Here is a 26,966-nt window from a genome sequence, read left to right as displayed (position 1 = left end):
AAGTTTTTGTTAACTTCATTCTACTTTTTGTTTGCTTGTTTGTTTTGGTGCACTTCTATTTATACCTCCGCATTTTTTTTTTTTTTAACTTTTGATTTGATACTGGGGTATAGCTGATTAACAATGTTGGGTTAGTTTCAGGTGTACCACAAAGCGATTCAGTTATACATATACCTGTATCTGTTCTTTCTCAAATCCTTTTGCCATTTAGCTTGTTACATTACATTGAGCAAAGTTCCCTGTGCTATACGGTAGGTCCTTGGTGGTTATCTGTTTTAAACATAGCAGTGTGTACATGTCCATCCCCAACTACACATCAGCATCTAACTGACTTTGATAGAAAATATGTTATCTCATGTTCTCCTTTGTGCAACTTCTATTTTTCCGTAATGATTTTTACCTGGTGTTGACATGGAAAATACAGACATTGGAAACTTTTTTGAAACTCAAATAACATTCAAATTAACGTTGCTTAGCTATGTGTTTTACTAAATTAAAGATTACGGCAAGAATGACAACTTCATCCAAGTGGATCATTTGGAATTACATGAAGCAGCTGCTGTTAAACAGCTGACAGCAATGGAGAGCGTCATGATCCCCCAGCAAGGTCTCTAGCAGGGCGCTCCCTGCTCCGAGTTCTGAAGAACACATCCCGCTCCTTTAGACCTACCTGAAGCGTCCTCCCCATCATGCTTGTTGCCAAACACTGGGCTTTCTAATCACTTTGTGTTTAGCCAGAGAGCCAGGAAGTCCAAATCCAGCCAGACAAATGCAGAACGGCTTAGCAGAAGCAGCTTTAACAGGTGCCGTTGGTATGGGTCTTATGGAATCTGAGAAACTCGACAAACAATGGGGGGCATTGGGTGGCACCATCTCTTTGCCCCAGGGCTGAGGGTTGGCATCAGTTGCTGAATAGTAGTTAGCTCCAGAGGGCAGCTGATTGATCCTTAAGTGACGGCATCACAGCGCAAAGCATATTTAGACACCTTAGCTGTGCAAGGCCCTTGCAGACAGACTGTGGTTGAAGGGCTGTTGCCTGCTCCCCAGTTCTGTAGAGTGCTGGGAACAGGAAAGCCTGGAGTAAAGAGTGTGGACCTGTTCAGAATACAAAAGGCTGGATGGCACATTTGATTTAAGCAGAGCCTTCCTATTTTGAAAATAGGCAACTGAAGATTGTCACCACATAAGCATAGACAAATGGGATGTGTCCAGGTCTGTCCTTGTGTCCGAGAATGTGGGGTGCACCCTAGCAGGCGATGCTCGTATGTTACATCTCCTGATTATTTCTAGTTTGCAAGTCACACTTTGTCCTCTCGTGGCCTTGCTCTTCTTGTCAAACGAAATCACCCCTCCCCATAATAACAACATTTGATTAAACTGAGTTTGAAAAAGCTGGCTGATCCTGCAGAATCCTCCCAAATCCTATCTCTTTATCAATCCAGGGACAACCTCTGTTCCCCCTAAAGAAGAGGAAGTTGTGAATTTGCCAAAACTTCATGAACTTACCTGTGTACCCTAAGCATGCACGACAGAAAAACTTAGAGGGGCCTGTGTGTTTTGATAGAGCACAATGTGGAAGTAATTTGAAATATCCACATTAAGGTGGAAAACAGCCTATATAAATTGTTCTATTAATATTCAGACTCTTGGTTTGGTACTGATAGTAAAAAAATAAAAGAGCTAGAGAAGCAAGACCACATTTTAAATTACTTGAAATTACTAGGAAAGTGTTTGCTTCTGCAGCTGGAAAAACATTTGACTGTTTTCTGTATTTTCCATATTCTGCTAATTCTGAATAAAAGTAAAAATAAAAAATAAAGCCAGTCAACTTAGAGTACTTTGGCATTTTGGTATCACAGAATGGCCATTTCTTTCCTGTCCAGGTAATGTGGATTAAAAAGCATGATACTAGTAACCTGTTTGGAGCAGGCCTTGATCAAGGATACACATTTACAGGGAAATTGAGGGTCCATTATGTATGATAAATTTCAGCTTTACCTTCTGCCTCAAAAAAGCCTCTTCATTTCTAAACTATAGTTATAAATCAATAATTAACCCCAATATAGTCCTCTTCAAATTCACAAATTTAAGTTTTTCTTATTTTTAAGTCATCACTCTGTCTCAGTAGTACTTATTATTCAAAGTGTGGGTTACCAACATCATAGATAACAATCTTTATCCAATCCCCTTTCTAGTTCAGCTGCAGGAAATTGAAGCAAAATGGGGTTGATGGATTAGGCAACATTGTACACAAAATAAGGGTAAATGTTTACTGGACTCTTCTCCTTAATTGTGTTTTTTGGCCCCCTGAACACTTGTTTTCCTTGAATTTTAACAAATATACTTTCAAAGACTAATAATATCAGGGGTGGGGCGGGCTTGAATAGACTCTTAGCCTCAAGTGATCCATTTCAGTAAACAGAGGCTTGAAAAGATTGACTAATTTGCCCAAAGTCACCCAAATTGCTCATAGTAGAACCAGAATCAAAAAGAGGCTACTCATATTTGAGTATTAAGCATCTATAAAATGTTTGACAAAATCATAATATCTAGTTTAGAAAAAAGTGCAATGGTTGCACCCAAAGGTCCAGTTCCTCTGCATTCCTGTATCAGGCATATCTGGGGAAATCAAAGAGAAACTGCGCTGCTGGGGGTGGGGTGGGAGGCGGGAGGGAAAAGGGAGTGGGCCTTGCAAGACACCCATGTGATGATATAAAGCACCCTGCAGAGGAACGACCCTACGACGATCTCTTGAGGAACCAGCACTGTGACAGAGGTATACTTCACTGCTGTTATTTTATTTTATCACATAGTCTTGAGAGTTGGGTAGAAGCGTGAAGGGGCTGCTGAGACAGATGGGGGAACTCTGATGGGATTGGAGTCATTATCTTGGAGTTCGTCTCTGCCACTTATGGGTTGCTATGTTCCAAGACAATGTAAATAACCTCTCAGAATGTTTATTGCTGAATCTAGAAAACTAACATTGTGGATCTCACAGATAGGTAAGAGGACTAAATGAGATTATGTGTGAACTAGGATTTGGGAAGCTTGAAAGTGATATGTTTGTGCTAGAAATGAATGAAATGAGGTTGCAGGACTATAAAATATATCAATTCCCTGAAACTTGTTTTATGGGTTCTTAGATTAGGTTTCCTTTGCAAAGTCATACTGATAATTATTACTAATAATCTAAAGCCTTCTGACTAGGGTGAAAAACGAATTTGAAGTTAAATTAGGCTGTTGAAGTAAAATATTCAGAATTTTATATACACAGGTATGACATGAAGCAAGGCAGAATGGTGTTTGTGTGCGCCTATTTTGTTTTTTTGATAAGTATACAATTTTTGGGATTAGGTCGGTGTTTGTCTGCTGATTAGCATTTGATGGCTCTCAAAGATCTCCAAAGTAGTGGGTAAAGACTGCGTGTTTTTATTTCATCAAAAGTGTACTGCACACCTCTTCACACAGGCCGGTTGTCAGCTACAGAAGATAAATAAGCGGTGTAATGTTCCAAGTGATACTTCTACAATTAATAAATCTATCAAATTTGATCCAATTCTTGCTCTACTATCAGACAAAAGAGGACACAATGAAAGTTAAGAACTTTAAGCAAGGAATTATTTTAAAAGTTGGCTTTGATATTCTGCAATTTGCATTTGCACAAATACCAAACTCTTTGGGATAGAATGAGCTTCCTCTGTGGCTCAGACAGTAAAGAATCTACCTGCAATGCAGGGGACCTAGATTTTCCAATGGGAAAACCCCCTGGAGGAGAAATGGCAAGCCAGTCCAGTATTCTTGCCTGGGAAATCCCACGGACAGAGGAGCTTGGAGAGCTACAGTCCGTGGGGTCACAAAGAGTCCGACCCAACTGTGCGACTAACACTTTCACTTTTGAGACAGAAAATACTGTGTCCGTGACATTAGTCTTTTTGCCAGTTAGAATATTTTGCCTGTCAGGATCAATGTTTTATCAGGTTGGTATTATTTTCTTTTATTCAGCCTAATCTGGGCCTACCTTATTTTCCTTTCCCACTCAGGAGAAGTATGTTTTGTAGCAGGAAGAGTTACAGTTTCTGGCAGTAGAGGTCCTGGGGTCATACTCCAGTTCTGTCACTCACTGAGTGGGTTTTCTTGGCTAAGTGAATGCCTGAGCTTCATCACCGCCTTTTCATTTCATCAAAATGGAATCATCATAAAAATCTACATATATATGAAATATTACATGCATGTAGATGTTATGGAAAAACCTGAACAAACTTTTTGGCCAACCCAATGTTATTAAAAAATCACACAATAAAGAAAGCTGTTGTTATTTTGATCTCATTGAACGTTTTTGAGGGTAACCAAAATATATATGGAGAGATTGCAGCAGTGTTTGACACACAGTAGGTGCTGGACACATGTTTTCCATTTTTCTCTAATACAAACTCCATGTTAAAACCTGTATCAAACTCTGTGTATTTCTTTTTTTTCCCCCCTTTGGCTCTGCGGGGTCTTCCTTGCTTTGCAGGCTTTTCTCCGGTGGCAGTAAGCGGGGCTGCTCTGCAGTTGCTTCTCATTGTGGTGGCTTTTGTTGTGACTCCGGGCCTCTAGAGCACAGGCTGAATACTTGTGGTGCACAGGCTTAGTTGCTACAAGGCACGTGGCATCTTCGCCGATCAGGGATGGAACCCGTGTCTCCTGCATTGGCAGGTGAATTCTTTACCACTGAGCCACCAGGGAAGCCCCAAATCCTGTATTAGATAGTAATGTGCGTGCTGTGCTAAGTCACTTCAGTCGTGTCCGACTCTTTGCAACCCTTTGGATTGTAGCCTGCCAGGCTCCTCTGTCCATGGGACTCTCCAGGCCAGAATACTGGAGGGGGTTGCCATGCCCTCCTCGGGGGGGATCTTCCTGACCCAGGGATCAAAGCCCAGCTTCTAGTGTCTCTTGCATTGGCAGGCGGGTTCTTTACCGCTAGCGCCACCTAGGAAGCCCTATTAGATAGAAAGGCTACCCACTCCAGTATTCTGGCCTGGAGAATTCCATGGACTGTATAGTCCATGAAGTCGCAAAGAGTCATACACGACTGAGCAATTTTCACTCACTCACACCATCTTCTATTTGTTTACTTCTTTATAATTTTACAGAATGAGTTTAATACACTTCCTAGGTGGTGCTGTGGTAAAGACTCTGCCTGCCGGGGCAGGAGACACAGGAGAGGAGGGTCCCATCCCTGGGTGGGGAAGATCCCCTGGAGAAGGAAATGGCAACCCACTCCAGTACTCTTGCCTGGGAAATCCCATGGGCAGAGGAGCCTGGTGGGCTACAGTTCATAGGGTCGCAAAGAGTTGGACAGGACTGAGCACGCATGCAGAACACACAACTGTCCTACTGGGAAGATGGAAATAGAAATTGCCATAATACAATTAAGAAATAACAGGCACCCTTTGTTGGATATGTCCTTCAGATAAGGAAACTAGTGAGAGATTAAGTAACTTTCCCAGAGACAAACCCTTAGCAAGGAACAGAGCTGACTCGGAAACTTAGCAACCTCTGAACCAGTGGGCTGGGCAGCCTGAACAGCTACTTACAGTGAGATCCTTGAAGAGGGAAGGTTGGGGAAAACCCAGCTTTCAGCTCAAGAGGGTGAGCAATCCTTGGGTGTAGCACAGTTTCTGAAACAGAGCAGGTATTGGATCAGTTATTTCTTAAAGAAATGAAAGAAGGGAAAGCAAAATTCAGGAAAATGATGAGACAGTTTAGGGAGAAGTATCTTTAGTAGACACACCTCTAAATGATATTTGGTTATAAAAGGAAACTTCAGGCCCTGTGCTGAATCCTCTGATGGCTCAGCCAGCGATTTCTCGAGGAACTTTAGATTCTCTGTTTGACCCGAGCTAAGTAGGCTGCAAACTTTGGTAAATAGAGCAGAAACATAAATGTTTGCTAATATGGAACCCCAATTACAACCTGGTCAAAAAGCGACAGAAAAGTATACTTGCCTGATCTCGGCTGGAGAGTAAAACAAATGGGGACCAGAGAAAACCTAGTCAAGTGACATCATGAAGGCTGATGCCACTCCAGTGGCAGGAGGCCAGCAGTATTGCTAGAAGAACAGATGGAAGATGGGACACATTTGTAGCCAAAAAGAGACTATTCATAGGTAACACAGCATGCATTGCCAGGAATGAAGATGGTGAGATGTGGGAATAACCTCTATAAGTCCTATATGTGTGCATTTCTTAAAGTCGGTTGTTGTATTTTTTTTTAATTGTTGCACGTGTTTTTTAAAGTCTTTTGACTAATAAAATTTGTTGATTCCTGGCATTCTTGGACCTTTGTTTTCAGAACTGTGTTGAGAAGGGTAGGTGAGTGTGTGCATCCCCAAGTGTTCAGGACTACACTCAAATGAGATCAAAGATTTGATTAAAACGTCCAATGAGTTACTTTATGAATATTGCACGGTGGATGTTTACTTTCCAAGGAAGGGATGTGGGCTTGCATTTCTCTGGTGTGTAAATATTTTGTTTAACGCTGGGTGCAGTGGTAATAACAATGTGACAAATGCTTGCCAAATATAGTATAAGTAAATTGATTTGACACCCTCAAGTTTGGTATTCTTTATTTTGTTGCCATTTGTTCAGAGACAAAGTAAAAGAGACTCTAGCAGACAATGTATTTCTTACTCCCTCATGGCTCCTTGTCCACCCAAGATTGATCTCTTTGGCTTTGTTCCTTTAAAGCACTTAACCCTTTCGAGCCTTCCTATCAGCACGTTAGCTAGAAGGAAGGATGCGGCAAATAAATGAATAGAGCCACATTCCATGTGGTACCATCTTCAGAGCCAGTGCCATTAAATGAAGGGCTGGTACCTAATTGTAGTAAATAGAACAGTTAATAGCCCAGGTTGAGTCCTATGAGCAGGGTTAGAATTGTTTCTGCCTCAGCTCATACAGAAGTTGCAGGAAGTTATGAAGCCTCAGTTTTCTGATCAGTAAAACTGACATATTATAAAGATTGTTATGAGGTTCAGATGAGCTGAATTATGAATTATGTCAGCTGAGCACAGTCCTAGCATATCTTAAATGTGTGATGCTTAGCAACACTGGTGATGGTGACGATGCTGGTACTCACGGTGGTGACTGTAACAATGGTGATGATAAGGAAGATGGTGAGGATGGTTAGAGTACTCTGTGGCAATCAGCTTACAAACTTAAAAGGAATCATGCGAAGATCTGTTTCTAGTTTGTGTTTCTGGGTCTAAGACGTCTCCAAATGACCTCCTAGTTTTGAGAAACCTTAAATCCGCTAACTTAAATAACTAAATTACTCTGAAGACCAATAGCTTTATATTTTTAATATGAGAGATATACAGAATTCTATGCCATAGCCCCCCAAAGTGGTTTTATTCCTTCTGAGAAATTTATTCGAGTGTTCTCTTCATAACACCAAGAGTCACTTTGCAGATGGCGTTTTCATTTCAGCCACCTTGGCCACCTCTTCTACCACTAACAGCAGATGCATAGATTGTGCTGTGCTGTAACTTTTGTTCTCCGCTTGACAACTTTTCTGATACATGACAAAATTTGGCAAAGGTGAACTTTCATCGTAAGCTACTGGTACAAAGTCTTGTCTTGGTGGGGTTTTGAAGCACACCTTTTACCCAAAGCCTTGCAGTTCAGCAGGCTCATTCTCTTGGTCTCTAATGACTCTCACGGTAAGATTATGACTTAGACAAATACTCAGCAAAAATATTGGAGGCTCCATACCTTGCTGGGGTTAAGAATTTAGTCCTTAACAACTGGAACAAGGTTGACAGGCACTGCTCTTTGTCAGTGCTATAGGTTGCGTTCATCAGGAAAAGTAGAGCCTTCTTCTTCCTTTTTTTGGGGGGGTAAATTCTCCCCAAACTAAAATTTTGAAGTTTTTTTTGATGTCTGGGAGAGTCCGACACCAGAGGGCGATGTGAACACAAGATTTTAACTAGTTTTTAAATACAGTATATTTTTGGTGTGTAAACATATTACGTATACTTTGTGTTCCTAACCATTAATGTTTCTTCTTAAGAATTTTTTTCTCGCTGCTGAAATTTTATTCACTTCGTCCATTTCCCCACATTCGCATTTTTCAAAGAACTGAAAGACTGTGAAATCATTCATTCATTTACCTGATATTTATTGAGCACCTACTATATGCAAGATACCATATTAAAGGTTTGGAGGGAGTTAGTGCAGGAATGGGTAAAGACTCATTAACGAAATGTGTGCTGCTCAACTTCTGCATGCAAGATACTCTGGTGGGTACTATTGGGATTATTAAGATGAACCAGGCAACTCCTGCCCTCAGGGGACTTCCAGTCTACTGAAGAACTATGACTCTGTGCTTCTCTTGTGTCTTTGAAGATTGTTTTGCTTATCATGAGTCCTTCCTTCTCCAACTGTCTTTTAAGACTTAGCTCAGAAAACCTGCTACCTTCTCTCCCCTCTCCCAAGCAGAATGGTTCATGTCCTTTCCTAAGACTCTAACCTACTTTATAAAGATATAAAGACATAGAATGTCTTTGAAGAGCATTATATGGGGGCGGGGTGGACAAAGCCCCTGGAAAGAGGAAAGCTTATTCAGTACTTCGAGTTAAGCTGAGATGACTGTCCCTAGGTTTCTAGAAGCAGAATTGTGAGAAATATGCAAGAAAAGAGGATTTAGGTCAGATTGTTTACAGACTTGAATTTCAGGTTACAGAAATCTAGATTTTGTTCTGTAGCAATGGATAACATGGGCTACTGAGGAACAGTGGTGCTTAAGATCACGTGAATTGGTTTAGAAAGGCGCAGATAGATGGAAGGAAAAAAGTTAAGCCAGTAGTTTGGAGATTCAGGCAGAAAGCCTTGAGAACACAGAGATGATTTGAGGTTAGAACCACTAGGTCTTAGAAACTTACAAATTTACTCCAAGCACTTTTATGCAAAAAGCATGGCATTTTTTTGGTAACTAAAAGGGTTATATAAATTACTCTTTCTTGTAACAGTCACAGTTCTCAAAGTGCAAGTGCCCTGATATGTTTGTGTTTATTCCTTTATTCCATAAACAGCTGTTGAATATTTATTCTCTGTCAGGCCCTGAGCTGTGTTCCAAGCATTGTAGTGACGATTAAGACAGGGTTCCCTACCTTCAAGGAACTCACAGTTTAACAGGAGAAATACAATTATGTACAAATTGATATGAAACCCAAAAGGATGGCACAATAAGAGATGCCTTCAGGGAAGAGGAGATCTTTCTGAGTTTTCAGATGAAAAATGCATAGGTGTGTGGGCCAGGGCTATGGAAATCCATGCGTGTAGTGACAGAGGATTATGACCAGATATAAAGAAATAATTGTACATTACAATGATCCCTGGTGGCTTGGACAGTAAAGAATCTGCCTGCAATGCAGGAGACCTGGGTTCGATCCCTGGGTTGGGAAGATTCCCTGGAGAAGGGAATGGCTACCTCCTCCAGTACTCTTATGTAGAGAATTCCATGGACAGAAGAGCCTGGCAGACTACAGTCCATGAGGTCACAAAGAGTCGGACACGACAAACATGACTGAGTGACTAACGCTTTCACTTTCACACTGACCCCCAAGGAGCATTCAGCTCTCTAGTGATGGCTGCTCTGTGTGGACAGTGTTCTGTTTTTACATTCCATGTCATTCTATTATGTTGGGACAGCCTTCCTGTAGGGGGATAGAGTTGTGAGAGAAGATAGTAGGCTAGAAACTGTGATAACTCCATGCCAGTTCTATTGGAGAATTAATGTTTTATATGATTCAAATATTTTTCAACTGCATATTAGCACATGAAATTCTGCCCCAGAAATAGTTACATTCAGAAGGTGGAAGAACTAGAGAATGTCAGTCTACATTAAATCCCATATTGATAAGTGTGGCATGGTAAGTTCAAAACCACTCCAATAAATACCAAGTTTGATACAGAACACCTCTGCCTGCAAAGAAGCTCCAGGAGTGAAGAAGATAGTCACAAATAAAAAATTTGAACCCTTTTTAAAGTTCCCAGTCATTTTTTAGTTCCTCTGTTGGGTACATAGAAAGGTGTGTGGAAAGCATTCTTTTTCTACAGGCATCTAAGACAGGGTTACTATTTCTTTCTTTTTCTTCCTCTTCTTTTTTTAATGTTAAGCACGTTCCTTTGTAGGGCTTAGAAATCTCTCTAGTCCAAAATTGAACAGAAAAGGCCTCCCCTTGTGCTTTTTTTTTTGTCAGGCTGATGAAGCTGTATAGAAATGTAAATGTAATATAAGGATGTATGTGGTAAGCTAGCCTTGCTCTCTTTTTTAACTCAAGCTCCCTTGTAAGAAAATTCTCTGATTTTGCTGTGTGTGTACATCTCTTGTGTGAGGGCATTTAATTAGCTACAAGTTACAACAAAGACTTTTGAAAGGAAAATATATCTGTGGTGCAAATGCCTTTATTTTCATTCGGCGAACAGCAACGTTTTTAACTCCCTTATCAAGAACTGCACGAACAGCCCAGACTAAATTGGGAACATCTCCACACTGTTTGACAAATAGATTTTTTGTAAACTGATTTAGCTTTTTCATTGTTTGCATTTCATTATATAGCAGACTTCATGTCACAAAATCGGTATTCATTCAAAATAGAGAATTTAGAGATAGGACTATAGCCAGATAAAAAATATTGCACAGGTCAGGCCTATTAAGCCTAGCATAATACAACAAGTCAGTGATCCAAGGAGTGTTCTTCAGCCCGAAAGGGGCTAACATTCTCGAGGTCAGGAGTCAGAGTTAGGACTTAAGATGTGGCCACGTTTACAAGGCAATCTGCAGGGAAAATGGTGAAGGATGAAGGTGGCTGGTTGGATAGACTATAGAAAAGAGACAAGTTTGTTATCCGCATCTTAAACCTCATTCTTCTAAGGAGCCAGAGGTAGGAATTTTAAGTTTAGCTGTGTCTTTGTTCTGAAGCGCTTGCTAATCTGAGTTTGGGACTCCATGGCCCATTTAGAAACTGACTTTGAAAAGAAGTTCATTTTTTTTTCATTTTTCTTCTAAATCCTTTTGTTTGGACCATACTTCTGCTCAGTCACTAAGTCATGTCTGACTCTTTTGCAACCCCATGGACTGTAGCCTGCTAGGCTCTTCTGTCCATGGGATTCTGTCCATGGGATTTCTCAGGCAAGAACACTGGGGTGGGTAGCCATTTCCTTTTCCAGGGCATCTTCCTGACCCAGGGATTGAACCTGCATCTCCTGCATTGGCAGGCAGATTCTTCACCACTGAGCTCCAACATGGGGCTCAAACTTGAACTTGCATTAAAATCACCTGGAAGATTTGATAAGATACAGATTGCTGGGCCCCACCCTCAGGGTTTCTCCAGGTAGGGTCTGAAATTAACATGGTCAGTTTCCAAGTTACACTGATGGTTCACTTTGAGAACCACTGGTATAAACCCCATATGCCAGTCCCTAGAGAATCAAGCCTTAGCATCTTAAAGCACCTACTGGTTAAATCCACTGAGCAAGTGTCCTTGGCAGCTCTGCTGCTTAACCTCAAGAAGAAAGTCTGAAAGATCACTGAAGACAGTTTATGTATAGGAAGCTTATTTGCTAAGGAAAAAAATATTAAACATTTAATAATTGAAAATTATTTTAAAATTAAAGCTATAATTGTCTGACATCTTGCACACGTGCGTGATCGCTTCAGTTGTGTTCGACTCTCTGCGACCCTATGGACCATGGCCTGCCAGGCTCCTCTGTCCACGGGATTCTCCAGGCAAGAATGCTGGAGCTTATTCTTTCCTTATTAGGAATTCCTTCTTGTTCCCCACAGCCAGGGGCTTTTTAATTCAGTTTAATGTGTCCTTGGAGATCACCTTTTGTGCACTTGTCCTAAGAAGCTGAGATTATTTATAAAGATGAACAGGATACAAGTTTTATTCTCAAAAAGCTTATATTCATGGGGAAAATCAGGCAAACAGAAGGAAAAAGTCAATAGCATTTGGTTAGTGGAGGTTTAGAAGGATGATGGGCTTCCCCAGTGGCTCGGTGGTAAAGAATCTGCCTGCCAGTGCAGGAGACGTGGGTTCCATCCCTGGGTCGGGAAGATGCCCTGCAGGAGGAAATGGCCACCCACTCCAGTATTCTTGCCTGGAAAAATCCCATGGACAGAGGGGCCTGGCGGGCTGTAGTCTGTGGGGTCACAAAAGAGTTGGACATGGCTTAGCAACTACACAGCAGCAGCAGCAGAAGAAGGATGCTGGGGTCTCTGTCCTGTAAGAAGCCTCCTCTGAACTCCCTAGAGAGAACTTAAGTATTGGGTTGGCCAAAAAGTTTTTCCATGAGATGTTATAAACTTTTCAATATTAAGGCTAAGTAGGATTTTGCTAAACAGAAGGACTGAGGAAAAGCAGAGAGAAAGGAGATATGAGGATGTATACATAGGAATCTGCCAGGAGTTTGAAAGTTCTAGAACTTTCTCTTTATAAGAGAGCTGTTTTTTTTTACCTCTCAGATCTGGTGTCTAGTTACCTCCCTTTTGTACTTTGCCCCACTCATTCTACTTTTTTTTTTTCCTCCCACATTAAATTCTATTTGACCATTATTATCTGTGAGAGAAATAAGCCACATTGGCTGTAAAACCATTCGAACGATGCGTAAGAATTTAAGGAAGAAATGAAGAGTAAATTTTATTGTTTATGATCCCACTTCATATTTTAACTATTTCACATCTGTTTTTGGTCTAAAGCACTGTGTTAAGACAGACTTTTAAATTCTGCTCAGCACCTCTGTGGCAAACCACGTGGTTCCCTGCTTTCTCCTGGATGCTTGGCAGTATTGCTCTCACTTTAAATTTCATGAATGGATGGATCTGTGAAACTCTGGTTCCTCAGCATGATGTCACATAAAAGCGAGGCCCACAAATGCCTTTCAGCTACCTGAAGCCACTTTCCTGTTGTTTCATGTCACCTTTTTTTCTGTCTTTCTCCATGTTGGTTGCAGTTTGGAATCACCAGTAGACTCTTCCCCAAAGTACTACTGTGTGGATCTCAGAGATTCTGAGTCAGGGAGTTTGGGTGAGATCCAACCATCTGTAGCTTTCAAAGCCCCAGGTAATTTTACTGTGGATCCAAATGATCTCATTCTATGATTACCCTTGGACTTTGGGATGTTATCAAGGCCTAAACAACAAAAAAGGTGATGTCCCTTCAGCAGGACTAGTGACGATCTAGAAGTCTCTTGCATTTAATGATTTGACATGTAGCTACTGAGATTTCTTGCATGTTAGAAACAGTGTTTGTGGGCTACATGTATGAATAATCTTTCCTGACATGTGCATAGTTCACAGTGCTCTTGGATTTACATGATCTCACTTGTTTTTACAACAATCATACGAAGTAAGCAGGGCAGGTATTTTTTTAATCCTCTCTCCCCTCTTGTTAATTGTTCTTGCCAGTGATAACCCTAAGAAGAAACAATTCAGGTACTTGTCAGCTAGCTCAAGAGCCAGGATTGAACATAAGCCATCCAATATCTAAGTGTATGCTTCTACTTACACTTCTTTATATGGTTCAATAATAGTAAAATAATGCTTCCAGGTCCTGTGCTAAGCAATTTACCAGTGGTTCTCAAGTCTCAACTTTGGCAGCATATTGAATTCACCAGGAGATTTAAAAACTCCTGATGCCAAAGATTATAAATTAATTGGCTGAGGTATAGCCTGGGGAATCAAGATTTTTCAAACCACTGACATATATAGACCTTTTCATTGAATGTTGTGAACAATAATACGAGGTTAGAGCCACCACTTTAAAATTGAGGAAACTGAGGCAGAGAAGAGCTTAACCTACCAGCCCACCATCCACTGGATCCAAAGCAAGGAAAGAACCACTGCCTGCAGTTCTCAGAGTTTCCATATTGTCCTCTTACAAATTTAAGGTCTTTTACTTCAGATCTTGCAGCATAAACAGCTGAGTTAAAAAAGTTTACCTACAGAAGTGAAGCAAAAGAACCAAATTTAGAGTATTCTGAAGGTTCAAGCATCTGGGATAGCCTTAGTCAGCAGCAGTGTATGTATTTATTTTGGCATTTGTTGTTGTGTGACTTTATTCATCAGGCTCAGTGTATCCCATTAGTTCAGTTCAGTTGCTCAGTTGCTTCCCTGTCCATCACCAACTCCCGGAGCTTGCTCAAACTCACATCCATTGAGTAGGTGATACCATCCAACCATCTCATCCTCTGTCATCCCCTTCTCCTCCTGCCTTCAATCTTTCTCAACATCAGGGGTTTTTTTCAGTGAGTCAGTTCTTCGCATCCGGTGGCCAAAGTACTGGAGTTTCAGCTTCAGCATCAGTCCTTCCATTGAATATTCAGAACTGATTTCCTTTAGGATAGACTGGTTGGATCTCCTTGTTGTCCAGGGGAATGCACTATGGTGCATCCCACAGTGATCCTCTAGCCCAGCGGTCCTCAGGTTTAGGCATCAGAGTCACATTGAGGGTTTGTTAAAACACGGATTTTTCAGGTCCAGTATCCCTTAGTAGGTCCAGGCCAGGGCCTGAGAGTCTGCATTTCTAGCTGGCTTGCAGTTGATGTGGATTCTGCTAGTCTGGGATCTGCACTTTTGAGAACCACTGCACTAGCCCAGTCCCATTATTCATGGAAACCCAAGGAGATGAAAGACCTAAGTCACAGATTACAGAAAAGAACACTTGTTCCTTAGTTGCTCCTCGGTGTTCTTTCTACCCCGTCTCACTCCTCTGGGCAAAATGCAGGAGCATCAGAGGTTTTCTTTTCTACTCTTAACCCTAAAATCCAGCTTGATTTTAACTTGAGGGGATAAATATTTGCATTAATATTTAATGCTTTAGAAGCATCTGATTTGGGGTATAGTGTATTGCCTAGAAAGGTTATTCATTATACATACCAGGAACTGCCCCTTCAGAATCTTCTTCCTGTTGTCTTTCTCAAGAGGAGGTAAGTACCATGATGCACAGAATCAAGCTCTTGGGTAAATCATTCACTTAACTGAAACCACTCAGGTCACCTAAGGATGGAGATTTACTTGTCATTATGATTTTGAGGATGGAAAACTTGTAAACAGTTGTTCTAGAGGCTCTCTCGTGGATGACAAGGGTGAGGAGGAGGCACCACTGTACAACCTTGTCAAGAAAAAAAGGAATACTGAAAAATACGGTCAACTTTTCCTTCTAATTCATTGAGTGGGGTAAGGGGGATGGGATTCTGTAATAACAATCCTCCTTCCCTCATAAGTCAAAATACAGTCTCATTTAGTGAGTAGTTCATTGTGGAAGAATAAATATATTAGCCCCATTAAAATAGTGACAGGGTTTCTTCAGAGAAACATTGAAACTCATTTACCAAAAAAATCAATCAGCATGAATGTGACAGTTTTTGCCCAAATCAGCTGTCCCTTGGGATAATATTTATGAAGAGCCTAAAACGTCCAGATTACAAGGCAGAGCCCAGATGATTAAAAGAAGAAAGTTACTAAATGGAAAGCACAGAGACATAGGACAATCTAGCTTGATACAAGCCAGTTAGACCCCTGAGTGCAAAGCATTGTGGGACACGGAGGAGACAGCCATTGACTCTGCCTGGGGACCCCTGAAGGATGCGTGGAGAGGAAGAGGCATCTCAGGTAGCCTCAGAAGGCTGGAATGGTGCTCTGTCTATCCTGTGGATTAAACTTTGTTCAGTGCTGTAGCTGACCAAATGAGAGCCAGAATTATCAGCAAGGGAACACTTTCTTTGCAATACTACAGAGTTTATTTGTGAATGTGTAACTTTCTCTCCCCAGTAAGAGTACATGAATTCAGTCTGGTAAAAAATAAACAGAATGTTTACATTCACATTCTGTACATCTCAAAATATCTATTGGGATTGAATAATTGAATAGGACTAACTGCTCAATCGATGGAATGAGGCCAATGGTGGGGCCAAATTGGAAAGCTCTAACCACAGAAAGAGCCCATTAAAGCTAATATTGTCTCATCTAATCATCTTTGCTAATAGAGAAAACAAAATGTGGCCATGTTTCCTTCTAAGATCTTCTTAGCAATAATAATCGCAGATCCAAGAGCACCCAGCATTATGCAGTGCCTTCTGGAAAGATTTGAGAGATGAAATAAAGTAACTCAGAAAACTATGCTGATGCTGATAAGGCTGTTACATTATATAGGTTGATCACAGTTCTTTTTTTACTAATGAGGAAATCTTGGAAACATTCCAGGCAAATAAGATGATTTTTAAATTTCATTTAAATCTTTACAAATTGCGGTTGCTTCATTTTTAATGAGGGACAGTTTTGCTCCTTCTTAGGTCTCTGTTTCCCGGTTTAGACCTTCTAGAGTTAAGACTGGAGCTGCATTACCGTGAAACGTGGGGAAGAGAAACTAATCAATGGAGAGCTAGACCAAAGCTTTCTGAGTGAAATCAGAGAGACGGGAAAAGAGACTTCAGGTTTCCCTTTTGTACTTTAAATTCTCATTAGTGTTGTATGTGTTTATCCCAGGAAACTTACACAGGGCCTGATATAGATCAGGAATCCCAAAGGTGTGTTTCCTCAATAAGAAAAGAAGAATAAGGTGTATCATTGGTAGGAGCAAGTTTATTCTACTTTCCTGAAACAAAACTGTTGGTGGGTAAAAGTGCATGCTAGTGAATGCTTTTCTGTATTTCTTGTGTGTCTTCTTTAAGAGGATGAAACAAGATTTATGAGCCATAGCATGAAATTAGGAGCACAAGAGACGTAGAAATTTAAAAAAAAAAAAAAACAAGAAATTCAGGTCCTCATAACTGCAGCCTAACAACCAAATGTCTTTAGGCCATCAAATAAATTCTTCAGACATCAGTTTTGTCATCTGTAAAATGAGGATAATAAAAATAGAGTTTCTCCCTGCTTCACAGAGTTGCTGCAAGGACTGTGTGTGAAACAGCTTTTGTTAATATTAAACTATAGCAAAAATATTAGATATCCCACCTATTATAATCAGAAATTTTTCCTAAACAGCTTAACTTTTCTACCTGGCTATGTTTTAAAACTATAAAGATTGAAAAACCTTCCTTTGTTAAATGTTTCTCCTTTGTTTGGAGTTCCAATTTATCAAAGGGTGAGTTAATCTGTTTCTTTTCTCACTAATGAAAATTATCTTTGATTTGTTTAGTTTTCTAATTCAAGTAGTAACTGAACTCCAGGAAAAAAAAAAGAAAAAATGGGGTCTTTAATTATGTTACTTGCTTTTCTGCAACACAAAGTTTGATTGGATAAAGCTTGTGGTACAAAGAGCTGTGCATTTGGGGACAAACTGCAGGTGAGATATGAGCCCCCAGGCTTAATGTATTGTCCTCATGTCCCCATCTCTGTCACCATTCCTGTTATTATAATCTGCTAGGAGATGGGGAGGGAATTCTTTGCCTCACTCTCTTTTGCATCGTGAGTGTGGTTTTCTAGAAAACACTTTCTGGCTCTCCTTGATAGGATGCAAAGTTGTATGTCCTCATCTCTGTCTTCCTCTTGGAGTGAAACCACCAAACAACACACAGACCTAAAGGCAAGATCCTGTCTTGTAAGAAGAGAAACCCACCACCTTTCTGAAAACATTCAGTGCTCTGTGCTGCTCTGGCATTAAGACTGTAGAAATAGATGTGTGCCATTCATAGGATCTTGTCAACATTTGACTACGGAAACACTAGAATCCTAAAAGGATTCCTAAAAGGAAACCCTAAAATCCTTAATATCATTATATATATAAATATATATATATATATATATATATTTTATACATATATAGAGAGTACCAGAGACAGTTTTGAATGCTTTTATTTAAAAAGTAGTCATTTTCAGGACATACTTGGGATATCATGATTTTCTAAAAGCATTTCTGTCAGGTTAAATAAGAGAATGTTTTCATGTTACCCTGATAGGGGTCATAGTTTTAGGTACTAATATGGCGGCTTTGTTTGCTTGCTTTTGTTTTGATAATAAATATTGTCTTTCTATATCTGATATTTGTTGTTGTTGTTTTAGTCACTCAGTTGTTCCCGACTCTTTGTGACCCCAGGGACTGTAGTCTGCCAGACTCCTCTATCCCTGGGATGTCCCAGGCAAGGATACTGAATGCGTTTCCATTTCCTTCTCCAGTCTTGATATTTAGTCAATATGAATATTTGGAAAAGAGAAAGATGAGAAAGAAAGTGATCATTCCATGTTGCCTGTGCTTACCTTTCCAAAGGATAAGTGGTGAGGAAAGCTGGAATATCTTGAATGAGCAGACCTAGACCTCTAATCCTTTCTTTCTTTTTGTCTTTTTCTACCTCCCTTTTCTCCATTTACTTTTTAAAAATCACTTTAATCTTTTTAAATTTACTTACATTACTCTAATAATCCAACTGAACTAAGATACCCAAGAAGTACAGAAAAGCATTTTTGCCCACCAGTCTTTCCATTTGCCAACCTCCCTTAAACTGAGTAATAATAAACAGAGTAATAACACTTGTCATCGGTTTATTCATTCACTCATCCAAAACATATTCATTGTGTTCCTGTAATATCAACAGAAATATTTACTGAATTCCATTACTGGACACCTAATTACTTGGGGAGAAGAAAGAGAATTTCTCTCTACTAATTCATCCCCGCTTCTTTTTTTAATATGTGGCTCTTTTTGACTTTCTAAGCTTTTGGAGGAAGTGGAGGACAGTTTGGACATCCACTTGGGTATTTATCTCTTGGGATTAGATGTCCCTTGACTCTTACTTGGGACCGTTGTCCTTAGAGGGCTCAGGTTCTCAGCCAGAGTTCTTTGAACTACTAATATAGTCAATAATTGTGAGAGTGACATTAATAGCTTGTTACCATGGCTTCCTAGGTGGTGCTAGTGGTAAAGAACCTGTCTGCCAATTCAAAAGACCTAAGAGACATGGGTTCAATCCCTGGGTCAGGAAGATCCCCTGGAGAAGGAAATGGCAATCCACTCCAGTATTCTTGCTTGGAGAAGCCCCAAGGACAGAGGAGCCTGGCGGGCTACAGTCCATGGGTTCTCAAAGAGAGGGACATGACTGAAGCGATTGAGCATGCATGCATGTAAGCACTAGAAATGAGAGAAAATATAATTTTTTAATTGGAGTATAATTGCTTTACAGTGTCGTTAGTTTCTGCTGTACAACAAGTAAATCAGCTATATGTATACCTATACCCCCTCCCTCGTGGACCTCCCTCCCAGCACCGGCATCCCACTCCTCTAGGTCAACAGAGCACCGAGCTGCGTTCTCTGTGCCACACAGCAGCTTTCCTCTGGCTGTTTTACACATGGTGGTGTGTGCGCTGTTAGTGCTACTCTCTCCGTTTGACCCGCTCTCCCCTTCCCCTCCTGCGCCCGCAGGTCCAGTCTCTACATCTGCGTCTCAATTCTGCCCTGGAAATAGGTTCAGCTGCACTTCACTCTGTGATCTACTCTAGGTCCGTTCGCATCTCTGCAAATAGAGCTTTTCTACTGCCTGGGTAAGCAACCTGAGTTAAGGCTCTTACCTCTCTGGAGCCTTATTTTCCTCACCTGTCAGGTAACCAGGTTGAACTCAAAATCCCCATGGTGTCCCTCGGCCTGTAATTCCTCGTGGCCTAGCCCTTCTGTTCCGCCATAGATTAGCGGCCATTCAATGTAACAAGAGCAACGCCTTGTGAAGAAATTGAGTTCTTGGGGTATCTGATCAAAAGCACTCCAGGGTAAATGAGCATGTGCTTGGGATAGTAATAAAATCAACAGCATTATTGACGGACCTGCCAGGGTGAAGAGATGTGGAAGAAGTGTCTTAAAGGAAGAAAAAAGAAGTAGGAGTAATTTCTCTCTCCCTTTCTTGCTGGTAAACAGTGTACAATTGAACGCTCTGGAGGTTCAGCAGAATCACTAACTTTCCGAGTGTGTTTTCCTCATAACCTTAATTTTTCCCATTCATTACATCAAAACTATATATATATATATATATATATATATACACATATATATATATGGCAATATTAGAGCAAGCAGTTCATATCATCTTATGGTAAAAGTTATTGATGGTTTCACTGGGGGAATATTTGCACTTCATTTGCCTTTCTATAAATACCTTGAACCAGTCAAAGACGAAAGCCAAATGAATTGTCAGTGTCATCCTCTTCTATCTCATGTTTAGTGAGATTTAAAAATAATACGGTTAACATTTATGGAGGGTTCACTGTGTGAAGGATGACTGTAAAACGTCTGATCTATACTGAGGCACTTTTGAGAGTGTAAGCAGTGAGTACTATAAATGTTTAAGCCAGGAAGGAAAATTGGCACAGCCAGAATGTCCTTGGCCCATGGGACCATATGGTTCCCCCAACTAGGACCAGATACTCCGCTAAATCAGTTTAACTCGTGTAATCCCCATAATAATTTTTACATGGTTGCTATTATTGTTCTTCCCATTTGGTAACTGAAGGAACTGAGATTTATGTGGGTGATGTGACTCTAGGTCCAAAGCCTCAGCCCTGCTAGTTGCAATCTGAACCCGAGGCGTGGCCCCAGAGTAGGTTGTTACCACCTAGCGAGGGGCTTTCCATAGTCCTCTGACGTCTGCCAGGCGTGACACACACACACATCCCTGATTGTTTCGCCGTGGTAGGGGGAAACAGGTTTTTATGAAATATGTTCATTTGTGAGAAGGAACTTCTAAGTGTGTCAGAGAGTTCTAAGATCCAAAAACAGCATGATCACCTCTTTAGGCCTGTTTATATGACACGAGATGCTGAGTATCTCACTTTTTAAAAAAAAACTGCTGTTCCTTGGAAAATGTGGACAAAAAAGTTCACGGAAGCTGTAGGAGAAGAGAACTTTCAATGTTGTTCGTATACATCAGGAAAAAACAATGCTTTTATTCATGTGTCATTAATCGATCCATTTTTTTAACTTCAAATATACTGTGTGTTGAATGGAATGAGTAAGATGGATAAATCGATCATTTTACTGGTATCAAAGCAAGTATTGCTCCCTCTGAAATCTGTCATATTTGTTTTACATCTGTTCCTGTTCTCTCTCCATTCCCACCCCCTGCCCTCCTCACAGAGTGAAGCTACACTTTATTTTGGACAACACTATCACACACATGATTGAGTCAACAATTTATGGCTTTTAAAAATAGGGATTTCGTCCTCTCTTAGGTGTATTGTTTATCATAATCATCTTTCAAGTGAAAAGGCTAATTTACTCTTTCTATAGGAATATTTTAAGCTTGATTATCATAATATTACAGCTGCCTGAAAAGGTCTAAAACGGGACATTGACCTTGAATGTTTTCTGCATTTAGCTCATGGTGCTTAACATTCAGGAAAGAATATAACTGCAACTCATTTATTAACATGTAATCTCAAAATGTTAACTATTGCTCTGGAAATACATGCCATGCAGATTATAGAAAGCTTGTAGAATATGAGAAAATGCACTTGGTATTTTACGGGGGTTAAATATGTCAGAAATACAACACAACTAGAGCCAGTTTTCCCATTGGAGCTACTGTAGTTTATAATTTAATTTTTACTGACATTTCACCATGTATATGATTAGCTTGACAAAATGAAAGTGAAGTAATCCTGAATTAATTAAACAGAAACCGAATTGCCTCTGTTAGTTTCTCTGTCTTCCTTTGATTCTTTATTTTTTTCTCCCCACTTTCACAAACACACTGGGAAAAGAGTTTTGTGAATTCTGGAAGTGAGGTAATCACTCCCCAGAGAATGGGCTTTGTTTTACATGGACTTGGTAATTCGGGAATGGGATGGATATATAGGACAAGAGGTTTGTCAAAAGGAAAGGTTTTTATTAGTGCCTCTGTGGAAGCGATCACTTTCAGTAGAAATGATTGCTTCTTGCCAATCGAGACAATAATTTAAATATCAAAGCCTGTGCCCTAGAAATGAAAAGCAACAGAAAATGAGGTTTGATGAATGGATAGAGGTTTGGTGGTGATATAAAGTAGTCACACTGACTTCGAAAGGAGTCTTCATGTTCTCACTGGGAAGGTGTCTTCTTAAGCAGGGTTATAGCATAAAAGAAATCTCAAAGCACAAATGAAGAAGCAAGAGACACACAGCTCATGAGGTGGCAGAGGGGACCCTGGGGCCCAGGCCTCTGCTTGTCCTTCAGGCTGCTTTTTCCAGGGATGTTCCTTGTGGATTTTCTTTTGGAGTTAAAGATGGTCGTTTGAAAAAGTCTCAGAAAGACGGTAGTTTGTAAAAGTCTCAGTTTGCTTTTTGTAGTATATTATACTACACACAATATATCACAGACAGCAGGGAAGATGGTTCCAAAAGTTAAACAGATTTTCAAAGGTTTTATGATCTTGAGAAAGATCTGCAAAAGTAGATTGCAGGGCAATTTGAAAATCTAAATTTGCAATGCCTTGTTTAGTTTGAAATATTTAACAAATGGCAAACGCGCAATATAGAATCAAGATTTGCTGCAGAAAGAGTGTGGCAGCTATAAACATTTTCATACAGATGAGTCCTGTTAATTTTCAGAAAAGGAAGGTGGGGATGAAAAATAGCTATTAGCATGCAGTGATAGCAGGACTAAGCATTCTCCGCACCTTCTAACATCATAAGAATTCACGGTTTCAGAAAATGATTCCGACTCAATACAGTAAAATGTCCGTTATAGACAACAGGAATCTACCTTTTGTTTCCACTGAGTTTTGTTTGTTGCTGTTTCATTCTTTCAAGCAGAAATGAAGGGTATTTTCTGCTTAGCATCTGTGCTTTCGTTGGGGCCTAAGAATGAAGTTGTTTGGATATGAAACTGCATTGTTTAAAGAAGAGACTGAAACTGCGTGTGGATCCAGGGTCTGATGCCTAATAGACTGATGTTAACTAATTTGTTAATATTCTTTGAGAAACACTCATAGGGGTCCTTTTGTCTGGTTCCATTTATCCTGCTTTGCGTAGACTCCTTGTGGTAAGATTGTGAAGTGTATAGACTGGTGAGCAAATATATTTATTTATTCTGGGCTGGTGATCTGTCCATTTGTTTCATTTACCCCAAATCCTTTGTAGTTGAGATTCTTTAAAGCTTATGCTCAGTATTGCACATGGTATGTTTATTTCCTGTAATTATCCTCTTTCCTCCTTCAAGGTGAAAAAAAAAGTCTGTGACTAGGGAAGATTCTAGAGATGACTAAGCTGTGTGTTTATAAAACATTCTGGAAGCTGTCTCGCAAGTTTAGTGCAGTAGATATTATTTTAAATTTTAAATTAGTTAAGCTAGATTCAAGACAGTAGGTGTAATCTTAGGTCCTTGACTTGTAGAGGTGACACACTGATCCCTAGGGAAAATAAACCAGCTTTGCAAACTGGTTCAGAAAGCAGCTAGTTCAATGGACACTGCACCTTGCACAGATGAAATATAGCTAGTGAGCAATCTGTGGGGATCACGCGGTGCGTGTTTGGACGAGGACCTCTGTGAGCACAGAAAAAAGACTTACATATGAATATGAGTCTAAATATGTTTAAAAACAGACACCAGCAAAATCAAATGGTTCAGAATGGGTCAAATAAGTACCCTAGAAAAAATAAAGACATTCTAGGAAATAAAAGATAACTCTCAGGAAACATGGTGACTTAATGTCCATCGGTAAATTACTGACTACAAATCTTGTCTTTAAAAAGCCATTTCAAAGGAGTAATAAACAGGTTCTGTCACAGTATGATAATGCAAAGAAACTGAATAGAATACAGTATTCTGCACAGGTGCAAGAGCTGAATGTGCTGAGTACATTAAGATCCACTGAATACGTTAAGTGATTTTTATTTTTTTAAATGTCCCGGGACAAAATAAGAAGGGAAATTTTATTTGCTGTATCTCTTCTTTTAAAAATGTATACAACTGGATTAATTACTCTGAGAATTTTAATTTATTCATAGATTAAGATAGGAATCCTTGAATCAGATATTTTTTTCCTGTCTTTCTAAAGCAATATTAGTTTCCATATTTCTTTTATTGTATTTTTTAAAATCATGTTTCTTTTTCAAATGCCTTATTTATTTTTTAAATTATAAAATGATTACATGTCTCATTTTCAATTGAACAGACAAATCTCTTTTTTCTTTTTCCTCGGGTGTCTGCAGATTTCCTACATCTCAAAGCTCTTTTAATTCACTGCTCACCACCAAATTTACATCTTAATTGCAGAGTTCACATTTAACAATATAGACAGCATAATGCTACTGGTAATTAAGCTTTTACTACCTGCTTTTCTACAGTATTCTTAGGCATAGCTTTTGCTATGGGAGTTCTCCACTAGAAACTTGTATGCATTTAGACCACAAACAAAAGGCATCAGGCCCATATCTTTAGATATGGCTAAATACATGGCAAGGAAATTGCTTTCTTCTGTGGGGGAAACCAAATCATGTCTGTCATTTTTATATTCTGAATGTTAATGTGGCTGTTCTATTTTAAAGGCCTAGAAAAATTTGAGAGGGTGGAAGAAAGAGTTGAATTCTGATCTAGTGAATTGAACACAGACTGGATATATGAACTAATTTATTTTGATCTCAAAGATTAGACTATTTATATCATGTCAGACTTAATAGGAAAAGGGTTGGTAAGCAGTAGAGCTGAATCAAAATTTCGGGTCATAAGGTAGCAGTTATCTCTTTGCCATAAATAGCTGGTAGCTATTCCCATGTACATTTGCTAGTATAAAAAGAACCCGTATTTAAAAATAGGACTTAAGCAAACTCTTTGTTATATGGAAACTAAAATCAGGCTTATACACTATTAGAGAAAAAACACCCTTCTCTTCTTATATTCTGTCTTTAAAAAGCACTTCTGTTTGAAACTCCTGCTTATAATGACCAAACTGTGTGATGATTTACGAAATGTTTCTGAGTTGATTTTTTAAAGCATTCAGGGTGTGTTGTGTATAACTGACAAATAGTAAACTACATTTTATTTGAAAGCTTATGTTTGGGGTAAAAATCATATGTATTTGTATATGTTTCCCAGTTTGGAAGCTTGTATTGAAATAAATGTATGACTAAGAACACTTTTAGTGCGCTGGTTAGCACTGCTTTCCCTACAGGAGAAAAAAAAAAAAAATGCAGTCTTTATTTTGTCAAAATGCACTGAGACGTTTTCAATGCACTAGCTACCCAGCTGCCCTGTCTCCCACTCCTGAAACTGGAGGAGCCAATTTGTCCCGCAGTTGTTTATCTTTGTTTTGAAAAGCTATGCATTGTATATCTATAGGTAGAAAGAGGGGGAGCAGATAAAGAAATATTTACACATATAATTTACATAGGCAGTTTCGAAAATTGCATTGAGGCACTCTCCTCTTCTGTAGTGATGTAAAACTGCAATCCACCTCAGAGGACGATTCCCACTTCGCATATCCGAACAATTTAGAAGTCATATCTTGGATTTTTTTTTTTTTTTTAATACCCAGTCTAGATCAGAGAAACAGACGACAACACGATGACGGATCAATGAGAAAGTACAGCACTCAGTAAGCAGGAGCCCCCTCCCCGGTGGAATCAAACACAGACAACGCCAGGACAAACTTCATTCTCTACCTTCCGCAGAATCCTTTCCCAAATTAACTGAGAGTCTGCGTGAGTTCTTCTGGGCAAGGCAAAAAGAGATCTTGGGTGAGAAACCCAAGACAGATCCCTCCGGGGCTTGGAGGGTTAAATTAGTTAGGTTTCTTTTCTAGCTTCCCACGGGAGGAGAGAAAAGAGAAAAAGAAAAGAGCAAGCAAGCACGGGCCTAGCGCAGTATCTACTGGGAGCGTCCGGATCTCTGGTCCCCGCTCCCTTTTCTCTCGCGCTCAGTTTCTAGCCGGGTCGCGTCTCTGCACCCTTCGTACCTGCCTGGTTCCGCGGCTCCTCGCAGCCTCCCGTCGCCTCCCTCCTGATTGGGCAGCCGCCCCCCAATCGGCTGCGCGCCTGGGCCGGTGGGACTGCATATGTTAAGCTCTACTTCATATTAATAAGCTCCAATCGGGGCTTTAAGTCCTTGATTAGGAGAGTGTGAGAGCTCTGGTCCCAACTGGCTGTGCCTGTAGGCTTGTCACTAGGAGAACATTTGTGTTAATTGCACTGTGCTCTGTCAAGGAAACTTTGATTTATAGCGGGGGTACACAAATAATGGTTGCCGGTCGCACATGGATTCGGTAGAACTTTGCCTTCCTGAATCTTTTTCCCTGCACTACGAGGAAGAGTAGGTACCTTTTTCTTTGCTTTTTAAAACTCGTCGTGGGGGTGCGTGTGTGTGTGTGTGTGTGTGTGTGGCGGGGGGGTGTGGGGGGTGGACGGAGGGGATCGTGGCGCACTGATTCAGGTAATGTCTTGGGTATTTCGTGTGCACGAGTGCTTGTTTGTGTCTGTCTTGTGCCTTTTGTGTTGAGGGTGATCTCCTAATTCAGGAAGTCGAGAATTGTTCTCTGACTACAATGTTACCTTTGAGGCAAAGCTCAGTGACTGTCAGTAAAACAGCTGTGTGACAGTCACTTCTTATTCAGGTGCTAAGAATAGGCACTTGGCACAAATGCTTACTGAACTGTTAAAATGCATCTTTTACTAGGACCCATTTTCCCAAGGAAAGATGTTTTAAAATACAATATTCAAAATGATTTATACTATTGAGTGCCTCTTATGTATTTGCAGCTTGACAGATATTTTCAGCTCCCCGTCATTTCTTACCGCTCAGAGTTAGAGGCGAAATTGCACATTTACTAATTCTCCTTCAGAGAACAATTTAAAAACTAGCCCTATGCAAGCCGGGGCTAGAATAATGTTATTTGCATGGTTAGCATTAAGTCAGCACTTAACTGACAAATCAGTCCATTAAGTAACATGAGATTTTTCACACGCTATAAATATTTAAAGGGAGAAAAAAAAAACTAAAGAAGAAACAGTAGTGACTTTTTAAATTTCTC

The 26,966-nt window shown here is 40.0% G+C and overlaps 1 protein-coding gene across 7 annotated transcripts in view; it reads left to right on the top strand.

Moving 5' to 3' along the window:
* ESRRG (estrogen related receptor gamma) overlaps positions 1-26,966 on the top strand; it is a 703,351-nt gene that overhangs the window by 432,123 nt on the left and 244,262 nt on the right. Inside the window, exon 1 of one of the 7 annotated variants that reach the window (XM_070767945.1) lies at positions 19,442-19,518. The exons of 5 other annotated variants lie outside the window; for them this stretch is intronic. Coding sequence is in view for 1 of the 2 variants with exons in the window: in XM_019976788.2 (XP_019832347.2) it covers positions 26,193-26,248 (56 nt within the window). In the remaining variant the exon portion in view is untranslated. Of the gene's footprint in view, positions 1-19,441; positions 19,519-25,830; positions 26,249-26,966 lie in introns of those variants that run through there. One more of the 7 variants, XM_019976788.2, reaches the window with a different exon arrangement.

This window comes from Bos indicus, chromosome 16, assembly GCF_029378745.1.
Source record: "Bos indicus isolate NIAB-ARS_2022 breed Sahiwal x Tharparkar chromosome 16, NIAB-ARS_B.indTharparkar_mat_pri_1.0, whole genome shotgun sequence".
In the NCBI taxonomy this organism is placed as follows: Eukaryota; Metazoa; Chordata; class Mammalia; order Artiodactyla; family Bovidae; genus Bos; species Bos indicus.
The sequence above is the reverse complement of the archived record's forward strand: the minus strand, read 5'-3'. Positions and strand labels throughout refer to the sequence as shown.